The 20,931-nt window shown below is 53.3% G+C and overlaps 1 protein-coding gene and 1 long non-coding RNA gene across 7 annotated transcripts; one reads left to right on the top strand and one right to left on the bottom strand.

The window, feature by feature from the left end:
• Positions 1-8,101: 8,101 nt before the first annotated feature.
• Capn11 (calpain 11) lies at positions 8,102-19,144 on the bottom strand. Its single transcript, XM_087184623.1, is given in 21 exon segments — positions 8,102-9,781; positions 10,128-10,407; positions 10,800-10,868; positions 11,315-11,375; positions 11,484-11,542; positions 11,621-11,686; positions 11,775-11,814; positions 12,076-12,191; positions 12,224-12,319; positions 12,568-12,579; positions 14,027-14,061; positions 14,064-14,398; positions 14,400-14,672; positions 14,789-14,874; positions 14,957-15,040; positions 16,123-16,166; positions 16,169-16,290; positions 16,393-16,526; positions 17,305-17,422; positions 18,560-18,633; positions 18,917-19,144. Coding segments are annotated over 21 exon segments (2,574 nt in total). The 3' UTR covers positions 8,102-9,539.
• LOC106009565 (uncharacterized) lies at positions 12,312-19,207 on the top strand. Of its 6 annotated transcripts, none has more exons than XR_015440261.1 (4): positions 12,312-13,075; positions 13,441-13,579; positions 13,853-15,123; positions 16,402-19,207. It is a non-coding gene; the product is annotated as an uncharacterized LOC106009565 (long non-coding RNA). The 6 variants fall into 6 exon arrangements; XR_015440258.1 differs by having other exon boundaries at positions 13,389-13,579; XR_015440262.1 differs by having other exon boundaries at positions 12,312-13,579; positions 16,402-16,557; positions 17,318-19,207.
• The last annotated feature ends 1,724 nt before the right edge of the window (positions 19,208-20,931 follow it).

The raw sequence follows: 20,931 nt of genomic DNA, 5'->3' as shown, positions 1-20,931 counted from the left end.
TACAGTTTGTTTTAATCTAGTTGGTTTTGTTTGTTTTATATTTTCCTTTTAAAACTGTGATTCTTGCCTCTCAGAACTCTACAGAAGCACAACTCCTAACACAAAGGGCTGATCCAATGTTCTGAGATGTTAGCTGTCACTTACAAGAGCAGATACAATTAAACTTAACAGTAGACTCCAAGGAAGCTTAGCCTATGAATGTTCTAACCCTCTTTGTTGTTTGACTGTGGCTATGATGCTTAGCTGGGTGTGCTGGCATGTACCTGCAATCCCAGCAATCTGAGAGGCTGAAGCAGGAAGATCACAAGTTCAAGACCAGCCTGAGCAACTTAGCAAGACTTTATCTCAAAATAAAAAATGGTTGGGGATGTAGCTTAGTGTGAAGGCCTTGGGTTTGATCCCCATACTACACATAAAACAAACAACCAATAAGTAAATAATAAAAGGGTTATGACGCTGACTTTCAATTGTCAATCACTTGCCCTCTAATCAGGGACCAGATAAGACCCACAACCAGCACAGCGTTCTGGTGGTGAGCGACATATACAAATGTAACTACTATGATCAGCAATACCTTTGAAAGACCAGTGGGGAGCTGGGTTTGGTGGCACACACCTGTAATCCTAGCACTTGGGAGGCTGAGGCAGGAGGATCTCTGAGAGTTTGAGGCCAGCCTGGGCTACATAGTGAGTTCAAGGCTAGCCTGAAGTACATAGGGAGACTCTGTCTCAAAACAAACAAACAAACAAACAGCAACAGGGATATGGGGAAAACAGGAGTTGTCAAAATCGAGATGGCGCCCCTTGTGTCGCCCCTAGGAAAAACGAAAGCCAAGAGATTGTGAGGAAAGAGCTCTTATGAGTAAGTGCCCTGTGATAAATACTGCAAAAGCCTCTGCCAAAATCCTTTGTCCCGAGCCAGTTTAAGGCTAATCTAACAGAGCTGCCATTAGATGTTCACAGAGGGAAGCAGCCTCAGACACAGGTGGATTTAAAGTCGCCTTCTGTAGACGACACCACATTTGTGCCTTTCACTTCGAAGGGCAGCACATGGCCATAACCCAGCCCTTGCTGACGTGTGACTGTCTGGGGTGGCTGAGGGCAACACCAGTGCCCCTCATAGAACAGAATGTGGAATAGACGCGTCCTTGATAATTTTCACAGTGTGTCTTGAGTTTTACCTAAATTATTGCCCCATATTGGGGCTACAGATCAATTTCAAGAGTATGTCCTGTTTCCAATTGGTTAAAATTTCTTCCGGCCGCCTGGGGAGATGTTTTTTTTCAGTTTTCTTGTTTTGGTAACAGGGCCCCTTATAACCTGTTGCCCTCTGTGTGCTGTTAGTGTGGGATTTGGTGCAATGCACGTGTTGGTGTGCTGCCTGAGGGACACTGGGGGACGGGTGTGGTAAGAGCCTAAGGGGTCAGACACATAGAGGGTGGAGCGTATGGTCCCTGAGAAAACTAAGGCGATTAGCAGCCTATCCCTGAAATGACCTTTTTGTGTTTCTAAGACTCTTGCCAAATCAAGGGGACATTGTAAACGGACAGGGACTGGAATGTCCGGATAACTACTATCTGAGGGACTCTGGGCAAACTTGTGTTATCTGCAGAAACTCCCTTCCTGCCCGTGTGCCAAGTCAGCTGTTCCTTAGAATACTGCCCATACAATGGGGACATGCACGCTAATGTTATTATTAATCAGTAAAACCTCCCTGCAATAGCTGTCACCTAGCTGACCACTACTGGACACTTCAGGCTCTCTCTGGCCACTTCCTGTCTGCTCCTCCCCTCCACCGGACCCTGGCGATTGATTGGTCCAGACTGCTGCCTCTAGACTTTCTGGGTGCTTTCTGACGACTGTCCTAACCGGCCTGCTTCTGCTAGACTCTGTCCTTCTCTGCTAATAGCCTCAACCCTATCCTTTCCTGTTGATCTTTTAATAAACACTATCTCCCACAGTGGTCTCTGGGTATTTTCTTCAGTCTCTGGGCAACCTATTCCACTGCCCCAGCACATCAGGGCTGTAGAAGGGACCAAAGTCCTAGCGGAGGTGCGCTGCGGTGGTGCACACCTGCAATCCCAGCACTTGGGAGGTTGAGGCAGAAGGATCACCAAGAGTACAAAGCAAGCATGGACTACATACTGAAACTCTGTCTCAAAAAAAGAACAAAAAAAACCCTACTGGTGGACCCAAGACTTGGATGTCCTTCTGGCGGGGAGTATCAAAAGAAACAGGAAAACTAGGGGATGAGACGAACTCTGGGTGATTCTGAAGCCCCGGGGCCTGAGCTCCATGGCTTTGGCAGGGAGCGGGTGAGAGAGACCTGAGAATGCATGGGGTTGAGCAGGACAGGAAATCCCCGCCAGCTGCTTTGGGAGCAGCCCATGAGCCTGGGAGGTGCAGCTGTGGACTCCCAAGTGGATCTGCGCCAGGTTAAGAAATTGATTTTGTAAATAGATGCCACAGACACAACACAGAGGCAATGACAAAGCCAGGAAGTAGTTACCATGGGAGGGCAGAGGAAATGTGAGTTTGGGGTTTTTTCTGTACTTTTCTGTGTTTTCCGTATTCTAACAAGAATATGTAAGCCCTGAAACCAGAGGAACACAATAGATGGCATTTTACACTGGAGGGAGGGTGTTTTTCAGGCTGGAATCATAGGTTTCCAAGAGGTCCCAGAAAGAGCGTGGGACTAGAGGAAGGGCCTGGAGATGTGGCCCTGGGAGGGGACAAATGGCTGGGGAGTGCAGCTCTATTGGACAGAAGAGGCTGAGTGCATGTGGCAGGAGCTAAAACTCAAGGGGCAAGACCAATGACAAGAGAAGGAAAATATTTACAATCCCTGCGGCCAACTAACATCTTATCTTCCTAAAATGCAAACAGCTCCTAGACTTTAGTAAGGAAAACCAAAAAAGCCCAAAATAAAAACGCACAAGGAATACGTAGAGATCGTCCATGGAAAACAAGATGCAGGCGGAAGCAAAATACAAATCTGTGCTCAGGCACATTGTAGCGAGAGAAACTCGAACCCCAGCTCCACTGAGATGCCATGGTCTTGGGCGATGGGAAATGGGCAGAGTGTGAGCCACACTGTGTGCCCGAGGCTGTGGGGAAATAAGTGCCTCTGATCTGGCCAGCTGGAGTCCAAGTGAAAGGAAAGAGAATTTAATCCTTATCATAATTACTGTTATATATACTCTCTAGCACAGTAGTCTTGCTTTTAGGAATGCATCCTATAGAACTAGTTGACACATGCACAGTGTTATTCATTGTGTTACTCATTGTTTATCAAAGTTAAAGATGAGAAACAACTGTCACCACAGAACTGCTGAAAGATATGAATGAGACTTTGTTAGAGAGGTTAGCATGCAACTCTGAAAGCAATGAGGAGAAGGCCAGGCATGGTGGCACATGGCTATAACCCCAGCATCTCAGGAGGCTGAGGCAGGAGGATCTCCGTGAGTTCGAGGCCAGCCTGGGCTACATAGTGAGACCCTGTATCAAATAGATAGATAGATAAATAAATAAATAAATAAATAAATAAATAAAGGAGGCTCTCTGAACCCAAATAGAAAAATATCTCCAAGATATATATGTTAATGGCATTTAAAATAAACTTTACTTTAGAATAGTTTTAGAGTTACAGGAAAATTGTGGAGATTGTGCAGAGTTTCTTTCTATCTCATACCAATTTCCTGTACTTATTGGAGAGTGGGATTAGAAGCCAATTTTTGGACACCTCATGTGCCTGCTGCTGCTGGAGCATTGCTGAGGCTTCAGGGCATGGACGGAGGAAGTGTGTGCATCTAGTAACCTGGGTGTATGCACAAACATATGTTTTCAGTATGGGTGAAACCAGGGAGCACTGAGTTACATTCTCATCTCTTTTCATTATTTTATTTTGAGACAAGCTCTCTCTAACTTGCTCAGGCTGGCCTAGAGTTTGGGGTCCTCCGATCCTCCTACCTGAATCCCTCTAGTAGCTGGGCTTACTGGGATGCATGCCACACCCAGTTTATAAATATTTTTATGTAATCATTTATATGTGTACCAAGCAAAGCAGAGTTCATGCTGATATTGCCAATCTACCATACGGATCATTCTAGACTCTCCCCCTTGCTAATTTGTAGTCTCCCCAAGATGTGTATACTTTTTTTAAATGAAAAAAAGGAGGGGCTGTTGGGAGAGCTCAGTGGTAGAGCAAGTGCTTAGCACTCATGAGGTTCTGGGTGTGATCTCCAGCACTATACACACACACACACACACACACACACACACACACACACACACAAGAAGGAAAGAAGGAAGGGAGAAAAGAAGGCAATAAAGAAGAGAGGAGCCGGGCATGGTGGTGCATACCTATAACCCCTGCACTCTGGGAGTATGAGGCAGAAGGATTGAAAGCTTGAGCCCATATCCCAGGCAACTTAATGACTTTAATGAAATCTTGTTTCAAAATAAAAAATAAAAAGTGACTGGGGATGTAGCTCAGTGCAAGGGCCCTGGGTTCAATCCCCAGTACAACGAAACAAACAAGTAAGCAAATATAAACAAAAACTAGGCCAACCTGGACTCTATAGGCAGACCCTCTTTCAATTCTTTTTTTTGTTTTGTTTTGGTACCGGGGATTGAACTTGGGACCTTGCACTTGTGTGGCAGGCAGTGGAACCACTGAGCTAAATCCCCGGCCCAAGATCCTCTTTCAAGAAACAAAGCACACACGCACACAGAAAATGTCAACTGGTTTGTATCCCATCTTAACCTTTTGTGAAAAGAGAGTATCTATTTATATATTTGTATTTAGATAGAGAAACAAGTTTTTTTTAACCACTTTTTTTTTTTTTTTTGCAGTACTGGAGATTGAACCCAGAGCCTTTTCACTGAACTCATCCTCAAGTCTGCCCACCCCTCTCTTTTTTTTTGAGACAGGGTCTTGTTAAGTTGCCCAGGCCAGGCTTAAACTCGCCATCCTCCCAGAGTGCTGGAATTACAGGAGTGCAGCATATCCAATTTACCATAATTTTTTTAAAAGTTAAAAAACCCCAGGGCCGGGGATTTAGCTCAGTGTTTTCGCCACCTGCTGCGCAAGCGCAAGGACCCAAGTTCAATCCCCAGTACCAAAAAAAAAAACAAAAAAAAAAACAAAAACAAAGTTAAAAAACCCCAGAAAGCTACTGAGTCCTTCTGCTTTGCTTTCCTTCCCTCACATGTTTTCAGGGGCAGTCAAAGCTCTTGTGTGGCATCCCTGGTATTGAGAACAGGTGAGCACTGTTGTCTGAGAGACTGAAATGTGAAGCCACAGGAACCCTTGAGGAAGGGGAGATGTGGGGTGGGGCCACTGTCCTCCGATGTCCCCTGTCTTTGCAGGAAAATAGAGGTCACAGCTGTGGCAGTGGCAGTTGGTTGGCAGGAGATGCAGTCAAGCTTGCCATGGGGCCTGTGTGCTCAAGGGAGTCAGATGGCATCAGTGCTCTTGCCCAGGGGCAGAGACAGGCTGCCTGCTTGTGCTCACAGAGCCTTGGGGACCACGGGACACGGCGTGGTGGCCTTCATGGCAGTTAGGCTGCCCACAGGCAGGAAGTCCACTGGGGGCGGGGCATGGAAGGGGCTAGAGAAACAGCGCCTCAATTGCCATACCATTTCCACGTTGTTTTGAGACAGAGTCCGGCTGTGTAGTTCAGGCTGGCCCACACTAAATTTCACTGCGTAGCCAGGGATGACCTTGAGCTCAAGATTGTCCTGCTTCAGATAGGCCTGTGCCACCACACCCAGCTACTTTGATAACACCGTTTGCCACTGTCGCTCATGTATTCAGTGCCAGTGAGGATTCTCTTGGAAAGGGGTGTTCTAGGTTTTATAGACACCTTTTTATTTAACTTCATAATAAGTCTCTTGGTTTTTGTGTTATGCGGCTCAATGACTGGGTGTTCTACTCTGTATAACACCACTTTTATTAGTATAAATAATTCTGAAAGGGTAAATATCATGGGCCCAAATGTTTCCAACTTTTTCTTTCTTCGTTTTTTTTTTTGAGGCGGGGTCTAGCTACATAGTCCAGGCTGGCCCCGAACGCTTGGCAATCCTCCTGCCTCAGCCTTCAGAGTGCTGGGATTACAGGCCTAGGCCACCATGCCCAGCCTGGCTTCACTCTCACCACCTCAGCTATCCCTGCCCTCTATGACAGGCCTGGCTTCCCCTGACTGACAGGTGGGACCAGGGGGAAAGCATCTTGCCCCAGACTACCCCCAAGTTCAGTGAACCTGCCTGGGCGTCTATGCTAAGCTGTCCATGAGTCATTTCAGTTTTATTTCCAACCAGAATTGATTGTCCTGGCTGATAAGAATTAATTGAATCTTTCAAACCAGCTGGGCCCCAAGGCACACACTGTGATCCCAGATACTTGAGAAACTCAAAGGAAGATCACGGTTACAGTCAGGCTGGGCAATTTAGTGAGACCCTGTCTGAAAACAAAAAACAAGCCAGGTATGGTGCTGCACACTTGGAATACCAGCACTTTAGGAGGCTGAGGCAGGAGAATTGCTGCAAGTTCGAGGCCAGTCTGGACTACATAGTGAGACCCTGTCTCAAAAAAACAAAACAAAACAAAAAAGTTCAAGTCCAGCCTAGGCAATTGAGTGACTTAGTGACTTAGAGCCTTACAGACTCTGTCTCAAAGTAAAAAATACAATTTTAAAAAGGCTGAGGATAGCACTCAGGAGGCTGAGTCAGGAGGATCGTTGAGAGTTCAAGGCCAGCCTGGGTTACATGGTGAGATCAAGACCAGCCTGAACCGCATAGTGAGACCCTGTCTCAAAAAAACAAAAACACCCCCCCCCAAAGGGATGTAGCTCAATGAGAAAGCTCTGGGTTTAATCCCCAGTACAAAAAAGGTTGGGGCTATAGCTCAGTGCAGAGAGCTCGCCTAGCATCCTGGAGACTCTGAGTTCAGTCTCATGCTACCATAAACAAACAAATAAGATTTTTGTTGTTGTTGTTGTTTGCTTACTTCTTCAAGACAGGGTCTTGCTGTGTAACCCAGGGTGGCCTTGCCATGATCCTCCTGCCTCAGGCATGTGTCACCGTGCCTGGCTTGCTTTTATTCTTAAAGGGCTGAGATATGGCTCTGAACTCCCTGGGTTTGGAAGCACAGGATTTTGGATGTTCCCAGCACACGGAAATGCTAAATGGGCCAAGGACACAGATCTGCCACTGACCTGGATCAGAACACTACCCATTGCATATGTGTGTTGAAATATCACACTGGGGCCGGGGATTTAGCTCAGTGGTTTCCCCTCCTGCTGTGAAAGTACATGGACCCGAGTTCGATCCCTGGTACCAAAAAAAAAAAAAAAAGAAATATCACACTGAACCCCAGAACTATGTGCACTTACTGGGTGTGGATTAAAAACAAAAATATATTTTAAAAAATGTTAAAGAAAGAAGTGACCTCCGGAGTGGGGTGTCTGCTTCCCTTGCATCCTGGCTTGACATTAGCGATGTCACCCTCCGAGGAGGAGCAAGGCCAAGGCTTGAGGATAGAATCTCCCTGCAGTGCTGCTTCCTGATATCCCCTGGCCCCCAGGGACCTTTGCTAGCCCTGTGGGAAGGAAGCTGAGGGAGAGGCATCCGCCTGCTAAGAGGTTCTTTAGAGTGCAATCTGTCAGCTGGGAGAGGAGCAGCAGGTCAAGAAACAGTTCCTGGACAGGCTTCGGGGGCAGCCCTCTCCCCAGGTTGCCTAGCTTGGGTCTTTGAAGTCATGCAGGAGGTGTGCTAGGCTGGCAGCGAGTCATTGGTGGCAGGCCCCAGAGGACCTGAGTCCCAGCTGCCCTCTCAGCATGCAGGGGCAAGCTAGTTAGCACCATGGTGGGTAGCACTGTGGGAGGAAACTGAAGCAGGAAGGATTTTGATGAGTTTGAGGGGCCAGGATACATGCAGCTCAGGGTAGAGCGCTTGCCTAGCATGTGCAAGGCACATCCCCAAACAGCAAATAAAACATAAATAAATAAAATGAAGTCGCATATTTCAATATGGTTCCTGAGGGCCTAGCCCTGAGTTTTTGAGAGAGAGAGAGAGAGAGAGAGAGAGAGAGAGAGAGAGAGAGAGAGAGAGAGAGAGAGAGAGAGAGAGAGACAGAGAGGGAGGGAGTTTCACACAGATGGGAAACCAAGACGCAGAAGTGGAGTTTAACACTTACATTTTAAAGCTAAGCTAGTGGCCCATCTTCCTCCCTGAGAGGGACAAGGGCCACCCCCAGCCTTGGCGCTGAGGATGGGTCCCCATGGCCAGACTCTGGCGTGTTTCTGGGCCTGGCATTTGCTGGCCCCTCGGTCCTGTCCCTCCTGGGATAAATGCCCCTCTGTGCAGGGCAGGTGGGGCACTAGCTGCCTTCTGGGTTTGGCCAAATGTGAATAAGCTCATTCTTCCCTTTCCTCAGCTTTTTCTTAATTTTTCTTACTCTCGATGGCGGTCAGCCAGATAGGTGTAGGTGGCCGGGCCCCTGGTGACAGTTTTCCAGGCCCAGTTCCCATGGACGGTGGCAATGGTTTGGATCTGACACCTGTAAAGTAGTGCTGAGCCACTACGGGGCTGCATCTTCACTGGGGTCCTTTCTGGGCACAGAGCCCGTGGGCGGCTGCGGGTGTCAGGACTTTGTTTTTTGAGGCCCTGGGATGCCACCTTCAGGGACACCAGAGTCAGGCCAGAGATCACAGCTGGGTTCAGGGGCTGCGGTCCCTAACTGGCAGCTGCAGTGCAGGTTCTGTGGGCAGCTGGTCTGGCCTCCCTGCCCCACCCAACCCAGCCCACTGCACACCATGGCCTGCACCATTTCCACCCTAGGGACCGGTGGTGCCCTTAGCTGCCTGGCACTGCCCACAAGCACCAATAGCGCTTCTAATCATCGGACCAAGCTCCTGCCTGCCTGCCTGCCTGCCTGCCTGCCTCCATCCTTCCCTCCCCCCTCCTCTCTTCTTGTTCATCTTCCACCTCTCTCTTCTTTCAGTACTGAACAAAGGGCTTTCAACCCTTTATAAAAATTATTTCATTTTGAGATAGTGTGTCACTAAGTCACTAAGTTGCCTAGGCTAGGCTCCAACTTGTGACCCTCCTGCCTGGGCTTCCCAGAATGTTGGGATTACAGGCGTGTGCCACCGCTCCTGGCTTCAAGCATGCATTTCTTAATGCTCCTGGAGGTGAGGTGCTATCCCCTTCCTCTGAGAGCGACGGGACACCCCTCTTTGCTCTTGTCTTTTCATAGCATGGAGACACAGAACTGGGGAATGGGTGGCAGGCGGCATTTATTACAGTACTGTCCACAGGTGAGGGGGTGAGTGCCAGGCGCAGGTGGGTGTGGACAGGGGATGCTGGGGAAGTGTCACTTAATTTTTAGTAAAACAGATTCAGAAAGAGCTCGAGCCCGTGGGGCCGACCCAGGCACTAGAAGCCTGGCAGGGGTGGGGAGAGGGGGATTTGAGCTGGGAGGGCAGGCATGGAGTAACTTTGGCATGTGGAGCCCATGCCCTCTGCAGGGACCTGGCCCTAGGGTGGCACCGAGCACCTGGCCCTCAGACCCTGCAGGCAGGGGGAGCTGGCTCCCCTCACAGAGTTATCTGCAGCCACGGTGGAGACAAGAGCAGGCTGAAGGGTGGGGTGGCAGGGGCAGGTGGGCAACAGCAGTAGCCTGGGGGAAACCCGGACACCCCTCCTGGCATCCCCACACACCTGCTCCAGGTTTAAGCGGATCTAGCCGGTGTTCTTGGGGTCCATGGTTAGAACAAAGGCTGTGTTAGAGAGGCGGCCGGGCACGGGCTGAGAGCGGAGTCCAGGTCTGCAGGGCCCACTCCCAGGTCGGAAGGGTTAGACACGGCAGTCCTGATGCTCTCACCCCCAGATCCAGCCTGCATGCACCCCCAGTACAGTTCATCTCGCCTGGAACCAGTTGGGGCTCCCAGCCCAGGGCGCAGTGCTCTGCTCCACTCCTCAGTCCTGGGGGCCACTCCCACTGCCACTCGCATTTGATCCAGGGGGATGGAGGCCCCGGACAGTTACAGCCCAACAAAAGGTGGGTCGTGTGGCTCCTGTGGCTCCCCAGGGCCGGGGTAGGGGCTAGGCTGGTGCCCCACTCACTGAACACAGCCTTCAGCCTCAGGAAACAGCAGAGGAAGTTGTCCAAGTCCAGGGTCAGGTTGTCGTCTGCATATCGAGCCGCCAGCACCTCCACCACCTCGTTGTTCAACTTAATGCCTGGGATTGAGGGGTGGGAAGGGGACAGTGTGGGCCTCTGGACGTGGCCCCCCTGCACCCCGCAGCCCTGCCTGCCCCAGCCACCGGCCCTCTCCACTGCCAGGCGCATCTCGTAGGAGTTCAGGGTGCCTGAATGGTCTCGGTCGCACTCTCGGAAGATGTCCTGAGTGTGGGGTGGCCGTGTGCATGGTGTAGGGTTGGGATCATGAAACACTGGGTTCCCAGTACCAGTGCTGAGACCCTAACTCCTGAGCTCCTGATTATCCGGGGACAGAAAGGCTTATGCCAAGCACAGCGGGGGCCGCTGATGCCTGGTGTTTCCCGCTGGCACTGTGATCGTGACCCTCAGACCTGGCTGTGCCGTTTATTGAGCATCTTGATGAACAATGCAGCAGCCCCCTGCAGACCCTCTTCTGCTGTGCACGTGCGTGTGTGTGCACACTCATGTGTTTACTCCAGGGCTCCTGTCCCTGTTTCATCCTTGCATGTCCCCTCCCCATGGAGGGCCACCCTCTCTGGTCCCCATAGACCAGCTACCCCCTCAATCCCCTTTACCGCCCATTTGTTGATCTCTTTCCACAGGATCTGGAACTCCTGAAGCCCCAGCTTGCCCGAGCCGTCTTTCTGGGGGTCAGTCAAGGATCGTAGGGACGGGCTGTGAAGAGGGCACCCTGGGGGAGGAAGCTGAGTGGCTCATCACAGGGTACAGACTCCAGTTCCCCAGCCAAGAGGACTGGCATCTTTTTTTTTTTCTCATAGTACCAGGGATTAAACCCAGAGCCTTTGTTCTGAGCTGCACCCCTGGGCCTTTTAATTTTCTTATTTTGAGACAGGGTCTTGCTAACTTGCCCAGGCTGGACTGAAACTTTTGATCCTCCTGCCTCGGCCTCCCAGAGTGATAGGAGTACAGGTGTGGCCCATTGTCCCCAGCTAGAACTGGCATCTCTTGCTATCCTGGAGTTTCATCCCCGTCCCAAAGGTGGGGAAGGCTGGCCAGAGAGGTGGCTGCCTATGGGTCAGGCCTGGGGACCGGAGGCACAGGACAGGCCTGGCCACGCACAGGAAGATACGTCCATGAGGTTGATCATACGGCGACAGGTGTCCAGGCCCAAGCCCCTGGTCTTGACGTTACTCACTGTGAGGGAGGGAAGTGGTGGGAAAAAGACTCGGAAGGAAGGGGGTGTGGGTTGAGATGGGGCAACATGCTGGGGGTGGGCTGTGGGCGGGTCAGAGACTCACGTCTGGCAGCCCAACCTCCTGAGCAGAGTCTGGAGCCCGTGCACATGTATTTCCTTGTCCTAGGAAGGGGACCCCTGTCACCATCCTTTCTCCCCAGGCAGCCATCTCTCTGCAGCCCCAACCCGGGCCCTTCTCACCTCATTGGCCACCACGTCAAATACACTGAGGAGGTCCTGGTCCAGGTCTTGCTCAGAGATGGTCTCCTGGGGCAGGGCGGGGCGGGAGGGTACAGGGTCCAGATCCTGTGCACGGCCCCCGAGTCCCTCCAGCCCTGGCCAGGTGTCCCCTCACCTCCTGGAGATGCTCAGCATAGTTGACTTCGTCCATTTCACTGAGCAAAAAGGACAAAGGCTTCTGGTTACAAGGGCTGGGGAAGAGGGGAAGCTGAGGGGTGGTCCTAGGGGCTGTGTGACACCTCTTGAGCAAGGTGGAAAAGGTCTGGGATCTGGGTGCTACTCCTAACAGGGATCTCTCCTCCTCAGGTCTGAGGTTCTCCGAGTGTAAAGTAGGGGCCCCCAGGAGGAGGAGCAGGTGGGAGCTCCCTGAGCATGGCACCTGGCAGCTGTGGGGCAGGGGACCCTGTGGTCCTCACCAGGACTCGCTGTGCTTCTCTGTGAAGACCCGCAGCAGGAAGTCGGCGTCCTGCTGAGGTTCGAAGATGGAGGAGACAATGATGTACTCGCCGGGTGCTAGCTGCAGCTCGTTGTGTACTCGCCGGGTGCTAGCTGCAGCTCGTTGTGCACTTCCCGCGCTTTGGCGAAGATCTCAGCAAAGCCCAGGTCCGGGTACATCTCGAAGAAGTCTTTTCTCAGGTGGCCATGCTGAAGACTCTGAAACTGTGGGCCCCGGAGTGGGCACAGGCCCGGGACAGGCCCTCGGGGAGCAGCTGGCTGGCCTGAACCCCGCCCATGGGACAGGCACCCCCAGTTCGGTCCCCTCCTCCTCCAGCTCCAGCAGGGCCCCAGGGCGCTGGACTCCCAAGCCAGTGCTCCCTGAGCTCCAGGCCAATCCCATCCTTGACCATCCACACAAAGTTGGGATGAGCTAAGTCTAGGAGGAAGCCCTGGGTCCTGGTCTCCTGTACCTCCTTGGGGACCTGGGGGACAAGAGAGAGGGGGTCAGACCTCCAGGGCGCGGGACCAGGGGCGTGCACAGTGGGTGCGCGTGAGTGTCGGGGTGTGTTCCAGGCACTGGGACAATGGTGTTGGGTGGGACCTGGGTTTGATAGCATCAAGGAGCCGCTGCTGCAGACAGCAAAGCTCCGTTTACACAGAGCTTGTAGATCTTTATCGCCCCAGGCTAAGGGCAGGAAGCTCAGTGCCCAAGAAGTGAGGTGACCTGCTGACCCCACACTGCTAGAAGTGAAAGAGCTGGGAGAGAAAATCTAATGGGTTTTTCCGGGACCCTATTCCAGGGAACACTCATTTCCTTCAGGAAGTGGACAGGAGATAATTGAAATGAAGGACCAAGGACAAACAAGTCCATGTGTTTGTTTTTTGTGAAAAGGTCTCACAGTGTTGCCTAGGCTGGTCCTGAATTTGTGGGTTCAATCGCTCCCCCGGCATCCACTTCCGAAACGGTGGGGACTACAGGTATGTGAGATTGTGCCCAGCTCCAAGTGAGTTTGTAAATGATCAAGTTAAAAATCTAGGTATTAGGGCGCACGCTTGTAATTCCAGCACTCTGGGAGGCTGAGGTAGGAGGATCACCTTGGAGTTCAATGCCAGCCTGGGCTATAGAATGAGATCCTGTCTCAAAAAATTGAAAAAACAAAAAAAACCAACCCAGGAAGAAGGACCTAAGCTAGCAGCTTCCTCTGCCTGGCCAGGTGATGCCCTGTGCCGGGGATGCCCAGTAGGAGGCAGGTGCCAGGCAGACAGAAGTGCCATGCTCTTCGATTTCCAGAATGATGGGCCAAAGGAGCCTTTTTTCCCCTCCTAACTCCTGTGGCACTCAGTTACGACAGCAGACGTGGACCTGGCTGGGACTGTGCATCAGAGTCCTCTTGGATCGGTGAACCCTGCAGGCGCAGCCCTGGAGCTCAGGGCTCGGGTCTGCTGTGTTGAGCCTGGGACTGGAGAGGGACCTCGAATACAGTAGATGCTCCATAAATACTCGATGTAGCTAGATGTGGGAGACCGAGTGGCTGTTTCTGGGGGTTGCAGAGCACCATGGGTCCTGGAAGTCTGTCAGGATTTCACTGGGTCCCTGGAGTGAGGGCCGCTGGGGAGGTGGTGGAGGCAGGGGACACGGAGATCACAGCTCTGCCCAGGATCTGGGAATAGGACAGGGGCCCGCCTTGACCTGTGGATGTGAGCGTGGCTGTGACCCGGCCTCTCTGGCCCCCAAACCCCTTCCTCTTCCTTAAGGGCATCTGTACGACGAGGCTCTGGGACAACACGTGTCACAGAGGGAATGCTGGCTAGGTGTGGTGATGGAAGGAAAGGAAACTGCAGCCTCCAGGAGCCTGGGCTGGCCGCAGGCCGGGAGAGGGTTGGAGCATGCGGCCAGGTGAGGGGGCAGGGGACGCACAGGGTGCCCACCGGGAAGATGACGAAGCCGATGGTCAGCAGCGTGGCCCCTGCGGCTGGCCAAGCCTCCAGTTCTTCTGCATCAGAGCCACCAGGCAGGTGCAGACGACCGTGTCATCCTCCAGGTCGTCCTCGGGGTCGTCGCCCACCAAGAGTGAGACTCTGAACTGGGGGTTGGTCCAGAATGTGTCTGTAGGGAGGTCGTCGGGGGTCAGGGCGTGGGGCTGGGCTGGGCACACAGGGGTCCGATGGACACTCGACTTCAGGTACCCCAAGCCTCCCACCCTCGTCCTTGACCCACTGAGGTTGTTCCTGCAGCCCCCCGCAGTGCTGCCCCTCCGCCAGCTGCCCTCGTAGAAGGTGATGTGCCAGCGCCTCTTGGACCCCCGCCCGGGCATCAGGTGTAAGGTTGCAGACCTCCAGGAGGGAGAAGTGGCACAGGAAGTCTTGGTAGGACATCCTGTGGCGGGGAGGAGGGCACACTGCACACGCCCATGCCCAGGGTCCCCGAGCTTCTCCAACCACCATCATGGCAGGGAGACAGGGACGAGGTAAGGGGTTGGGTGGCCCCAGCCACACTGACCAGAATTCACCATCCTCTTTCTTGCGCAGCAGCTGCATCTGGACCTTGGGGTCTACTTCGCCCCACTCTGCAGAGCTGCGGGAGGCAGGGCTGGGAGGGTGCGCAGGGACACCATCTCCCCTTGGATGCTGTCGGCCCCAGGCAGTGCCTGGGCCCCCGGGGAACCCTCAGGCACCTTGTGGGATGCCTACTTGTCGCTCCAGGCTCCATTCCATTCAATGTGGCCCCAGGGGTTGAGGAGCCGCAGCAGCGTCTCCATCCTGCCCCTGTAGAGGACCTGGGGGAGATGGACTGGTCAGGGCCACTGCAGGGTCCCGGTCCCTCTCCTGACCCTCGGGTGGGCTGCGGCCAGGACTCACATCCACCAGGCCAGTCACTGAGTACGCGTGGCCCCTCACCAGCAAGCTGGGCATTACCGACTCCGGCTCACTGTCGCTGGTGACCTGCAGGGCAAAGGAAGAGGACAGGCATGGTCTGCACCGGGCACCCCAAGGAGGGGAGAACTCCTGGTGTCTTTCTTTTTAAGGTACACTCTATATTTTGGAGTGATTGCAGATTTGCACTCGGTTATAAGCAATAATACAGCTGGGCATGGTGGCGCACACCTGGGATCCCAGCACTCAGGAGGCTGAGGCAGGAGGATCACAGGTTTGAGGCCAGCCTGGGCTGCATAGTGAGTTCAAGCCCATCTTAAAATACATAGCAAGACCTTGTCTCAAAAAATAGTGATAAAAATAAAATAAAACAAGATAGAGTGAGCCCATGTGCTCCTTAGCCAGTTCCCCCCCAGCGATGTCTTGCAAAACTGTTGGGTGGGGTCAGACCAGGATGTCGACACTGATGCAACTCCTCGACCTTACCCAGATCCCAGTTTCACTAGTAATGATTTGTGTGTGTTATGTGCAATGTTTCCACACGTGTAGTTCTGTGTCACAGTCCCACAGTCAGGAACATAAGTGCCCTTTGTGCTGTCCTTTTGTAACCCAAACTCACATCTTCCCTCTCCCTTCCCTTCCTTCCCTTGACCATCACTGTTCTGCTGCCCATTTGTCTGAGTCTGTTCCTTTTCACCGCTGAGTAATATTTCACGGCATGTAAACCAGCCATTTTTCACCCCTTCCCCACTGTGGGGTGCCCACACGGTGTGCTGTAGAATCTGACCACAGGCTTTGCATAGACGCAAGTGACCAATGACCTAGAACATGACTGCTGATCCTAGGGCTCCATGATGGCTTCACTCATTCCTTTGCATAAGTCTTTGCTGGGTGCCTATCACATGCTAGACCCTGCCCAAAGCTCCAGGGCAAGGCACTGAGCGACACAAATAAGGCTGGAGGGAAGACGGCCATGGGGAGATGTGTAGATGAACCGTCTCCATGACGTAAGGGAGAGAGTTGAAGCCAGGTAGAAAGTGATTCAGAGGGGACAGCTGAGCTGGAACCTGGAGAGGAGAGCCAGAGCTGTGCAGGAGCCCTTAGGGTAGAACAGCAGCAGGTGCAAAGGCCCTGAGCTGGGCGTGGCTTACCTCCATGGAGCAGCCCATGAGAGAGCAGTGTTGCAGGGCCCGGGCAGCAGCCTTGGCAGGGTGGGTGGGGGGCTCTGGAGCTGGAAGGTCAGCGCCATGCCGCCGGTGAAGTCCTCCAGGCCTTCGGCGGTGCTGCCCCCTGCCAGTCCCTCATAGGACCCACTCAGCCTGTGGGCACAGAAGGCACGGTGGGGCGCTGGGTAGGGGTGGGAGTGGGAAAGGAGGGGTGCCTGGTCATCCCCGATCCCGCCTCCGCGCGGCCCGGCTTACTTGGCGTAGGCCTTCTCCAGCAGGGCGCTCCAGAACTCCTCGCACTGCTGCGAGTGCACGAAGAGCAGCCGGTTGGCCCTGCTGGGCAGACGGTCATCCACCACCACATCCAGCCAGCGCCCGAACTGTCAGATCTGCAGCGGAGAGGGGATCAGCGGGACACAGGTGCACACACAGGCAAACATGCAGGTGCACACACACACGTACAAGTTCGCAAGCATGGACAGACTTGTCACAAGGCAAACACATGTGCACGCTGGGACCCTGTCATGCCGCGCCCCCTGGCGGCCAGGGCTAGTAACACATGGATCCCACTCTGCAGCACTGGGGTCCCTGACCCCAGCTGGGCTCCTCCAGGTCCTGTCCAGGCCCTGCTCTGAGAACTCACAGCTGGAGGTCACGGCTCAGGGGCTTAAGGGCTCCTGTTCTAGGAAACATCTATAATACACAGAAGGGTCCACGTGTTGCTAAGTTAAAGGACACCACAAAAATGACAGGATGGAGACTGCCAGTGTCACACATGCAGACAGTCGTGGGCACACCCATGCAAATAATGAGAGGGAGAGAAGGAAAGACACAGCTCATCATTATTTTCTTTTGGGGCTTAAAAATTAGCTTACATTGGGGCTGGGGATTTAGCTCAGTGGTTCTGCCACCTGCCTTGCAAGTGCAAGGTCCAGAGTTCAATCCCCGGTACCAAAAAACCCCCCAAAATTAGCTTACATAGTTTTTTTCGGAACAGATATTTCTCTGATAGGCGAAGTCACCTCTCAGAGCAGTGGAATTACAGGCATGCACCACCGTACTTGGCTTTATCAATGTTATTTTTAAAAAAGAAAACAAAAGCACACATGACTCCTCTCTCTCTCTCTCTCCCTCTCTCCCTCTCCCCCTTCCCCCACTATGCGTCACCTGGAAATGGAAGATACCAGCGTAGTTCTTCTGAAAGCTCTGGCCTCCGGGCACCACTCGGGACAGCAGCCTGGGGCACGTGGTCAGGGAGGCCATGGCAGCTAGCAGCCAACAGTCCCTTGCTGGGCCAGCAGGGCTTGAGTGATCCCCTCAGCTCCCAGGAGTGCAGGGGACAGGGAGGGGCTTGGGGTGAGCTCAGCCCTGCCTGCTCTGTTAGAGCCCGGATGAGGGGATCTTGTGGGAGGAATTGGCCTGCACCCCACTCCACTCTAGGACCTGCTCTCTGTGGGAGGAAATCCACTCTGTCTCATGCACAAACCCAGCCCCTTCCCCCCGACCCCCATCCCGACCTGGCAGCCTGATGTGGTGACAAAGGGCCCAGGAGGTCTGGCCCTCACATCACATCTTATAGGAGATCAAGGGACCCCTCCTGTCCCCAGCACCATGAGTCCCCACTGCCACTTGCCTTCTGGGGTCAGCCTTGCATGTGGGACCCCAGTGCCCCTTACTCAATGCCTGGACTGGGAAGGTTCTGGCCCCGGCAGTGGAGTGAAAATGTGTCCACACATCTGTGCCCACCCCCTCGGAAGGTGGTGCCCACTTTCTGTCCCCTCAAGGCAGGGCCAGGTTCAGGGCTGGCTTCTCACGGACAGAGCAAGGGGATGTGTGACTCCCTGGACCAGGTCACAAGAGGCTGTGGCTCCCTGCTGCCCTGTCTTCTCTGGGGTCACTCACTTTGGTGGGGGCAGACACTCTGCTGTGTGGACACTCAGCAGCCCTGTGGACAGTCCTGGCCTGGGGACACCCTCTGAGGATGCAACACAGTGGGCAACCTCAGGACAGGCCTTGAGCTGGACCCACCTGGCCATGCTGCTTCTGACTTCCTGACCCAGAGAAGCTCTGAGGTAAGAAATACTTGTTGCCATGCTCATTAGTGCACACCTGTAATCACACCTCTGTGGGAGGCTGAAGCAGGAGAGTCACAAGTTTCAGGCCAGCCTGGCACTGCCAGAGACCCTGTCAAATGTCTGCAGACATAGCTCAGTAGCGGAGCGCTTGTCTAGCATGTGCAAGGCCCTGGGTCAGGGTCAGAGTTTTTGAATCCTCAAGTTGTGGGTGATTTACTATGCAGCAATGGGTAACTAACATGTCACCCCCAGTCTATTCCAAACCCAGGCTGCAGCAGGGGACGTGCAGGACAGGGACAGGGAAGCAGAGCGGGGTGTCTGAACCCAGGGTCCCCTGGGGTTGCTACTCACCCACGCCGCCCTGGCGGATGTCCGTGGGGCTGAGCCCATCCACAATGAACTGGGGGTTGCATGTGCTCTCCTGTGGGGGCAGGAGGACAAGGGTGACGGGGGCTGGGCACCCCCCACTTTCCTTGCCTCTCCAGGAGAGCAGATAAGAGGGGACTCAGACCTGCTGGACACAACTCATCTGTGACAGCAAAGCATGGTGGGGACAAGCTCAGAGGGACACTGAGCTGAGCAGGCTCGGATCTGACCCTGGCAGGCTGGAGGGGACAGAGGGGGAGCCTGGGGCCTGGGTCCCAGGGGGCAGAGGCCATGATCCCCAGGTGCCTCCCCCCTCCATCCCCCCGCCTGGTGCCCACCTTGGGCCGCAGCCAGCAGATTTCCTGCGTGTGTTTGTAGTTGGGGCCGAGATCCTTGAAGCGGAGAGAGCAAGGCTCCGTGGGGAACAGGGGATCCTCAAACAGCTCCTCCGCCTTCAAGTAGGCCTCCTGCAGCTCCTGGAAGCTCTGGCCCCCAAAGCTGCAGGCGTTGTGGTGCTGGCCCATCCCCTTGGCCTTGAGCCAGCTCTGGTTTATGGAAGCCACCATTCGGGTAACAGAAGGCTCTGCTTGGTAATAAAAGACAGGTGCCTTACTTACAAATGGAACTCACATCGTTGTGTTTTTTTTTGAACTTACACCTTTTTCAGAAGACACACAAATGACCAGTAATCATCACTGGGAAAAAAGCTCACAGCATTCCTTATCAGGAAAAGGCAAATTAAGAACACAAGGAGAAACCCCTTCATGCCCACTTAGGCTGTCATGAAAAGGAAAATACTAATGAGTGTTGGGAAGGTCATGGAGAAATCAGAGTCCGTGGACTTGGCCAGTGGGAATAAAATGGTGCCCCCACCTTGGAGAACAGTACAGAAGTTTCTCAAAGAGTAAAATATGGCTAGGTGCCATGGCTCATGATTGTCATCCCAGCTAGTTGGGAGGCTGAGGCAGGAAAGTTACAAGTTCAAGCCCAGCTGGGCAATTTAAGTGACTTAGCAGGACCCTGACTCAATAATTAAAAAGGCCTGGGGACATAGCCCATTTCGAAGGCCCTGGGTTCAATCCCCAGGAGTAGAGGGGAAGAAAGTGAAAGCTCAGGAAGGGAGGAGTTTTTGTTTGCTGCTATGTTGAGCACACAGTAGGTGCTTAGTGAATGTTTCCAGTGCTGTTCCCGGCAGCTCTCGAAGGGAGGCGGGAGTGGTTCTTTCTTTCTCCCATGGGAAGAGGCCCTGTACTGATACTGTAGATGGGGTGCGGCTCCTCCTTGACCCCCAGACCCTCAGGAACAGCCCTTGACATCAGGCTCCCCACACCTGCCTAGACTTGGGGACCAAAGGTATGCAGATCAGCCTGAGGTAGCCAGAGCTGGCGTGGGGAGGAGCAAAGCTCACTGTGACAGCCCCAAAGACTCTCTGGGGTCCCTCTGGGTTTGGTGGGTTCAAGAATCACGTTAGAAGGCACATGCAGAGGTGCATATCTGTAGTCCCCTCTATGCAGGAAACTGAGGCAGGAGGATTACTCAAGCCTAGGAATTCAAAGGTAGCCTGGGCAACATAGTTTCTCTTCTTTTCTGGTTTTTGTTTGTTTGTTTGGCTTTTTTGAGACGAGGTCCAGGCTGGCCTTGAATTCGCAATCCTCTTGTCTCAGCCTTCCTTTTTTTTGGTACTGGGGATCGAACTCGGGTCTTTGCGTTTGCAAAGCAGTCGTCGAAACCACTGAGCTAAATCCCCGGCCCGTGCCTCAGCCTTCTGAGTGCTGGGATTATAGGCATGCGCCACCATTCCTGGATAAGACCCTGTTTCTTAAAAATAAATAAATAAATAAATAATCAATCAATCAATCACATGGATGAAGGACTGAGGACCCCATCCGGAGCCTCACTGAGGAGCCAGAACGAATCTCTCAGGCTGTAAGAGCCCCTACTTAGGAAAATGGTCACAGTTGGCAGCATTTGAGGGCTGGCTGTGCTGCATAGTGACAAAGACGCAAGTTTGTCTGCCCTGGCGGTCTTTGAGTATTTATTGAGCAACTACTGGGGCCACATACACACCCCTGTCCATCACGGGCTTACTGATAAACACTCCTCGCCCTGGCATCGCCAGGGTCCCTGTGTTCCCAGGAGAGCCCTGGCTTTATGGGCTTTGGTTCTGGATGGGCACTTGGACCCTCCCAGCCACCCTACTCTGGTGCAGTGCCACGGGCTGGGACAGAGGTTGCAGGTTGGGTGGGAGAGGCCTGAGTTCCTGCAGGGAAGGACTGTGCCCTTCCCTGCTCTGAGACTTCCCACTGCCCCAAGGGTCCCTCCAGGAGTTCCTGGTTCTGGGGGGACGAGGAGT

Source organism: Heterocephalus glaber, unplaced genomic scaffold (genome assembly GCF_053883595.1).
Source record: "Heterocephalus glaber isolate CG9 unplaced genomic scaffold, H.glaber_assembly_v1.0 deba00001497, whole genome shotgun sequence".
Classification (NCBI taxonomy): Eukaryota; Metazoa; Chordata; class Mammalia; order Rodentia; family Bathyergidae; genus Heterocephalus; species Heterocephalus glaber.
Note: the sequence above shows the minus strand (reverse complement) of the source record. Positions and strands in the feature narration are given on the sequence as shown.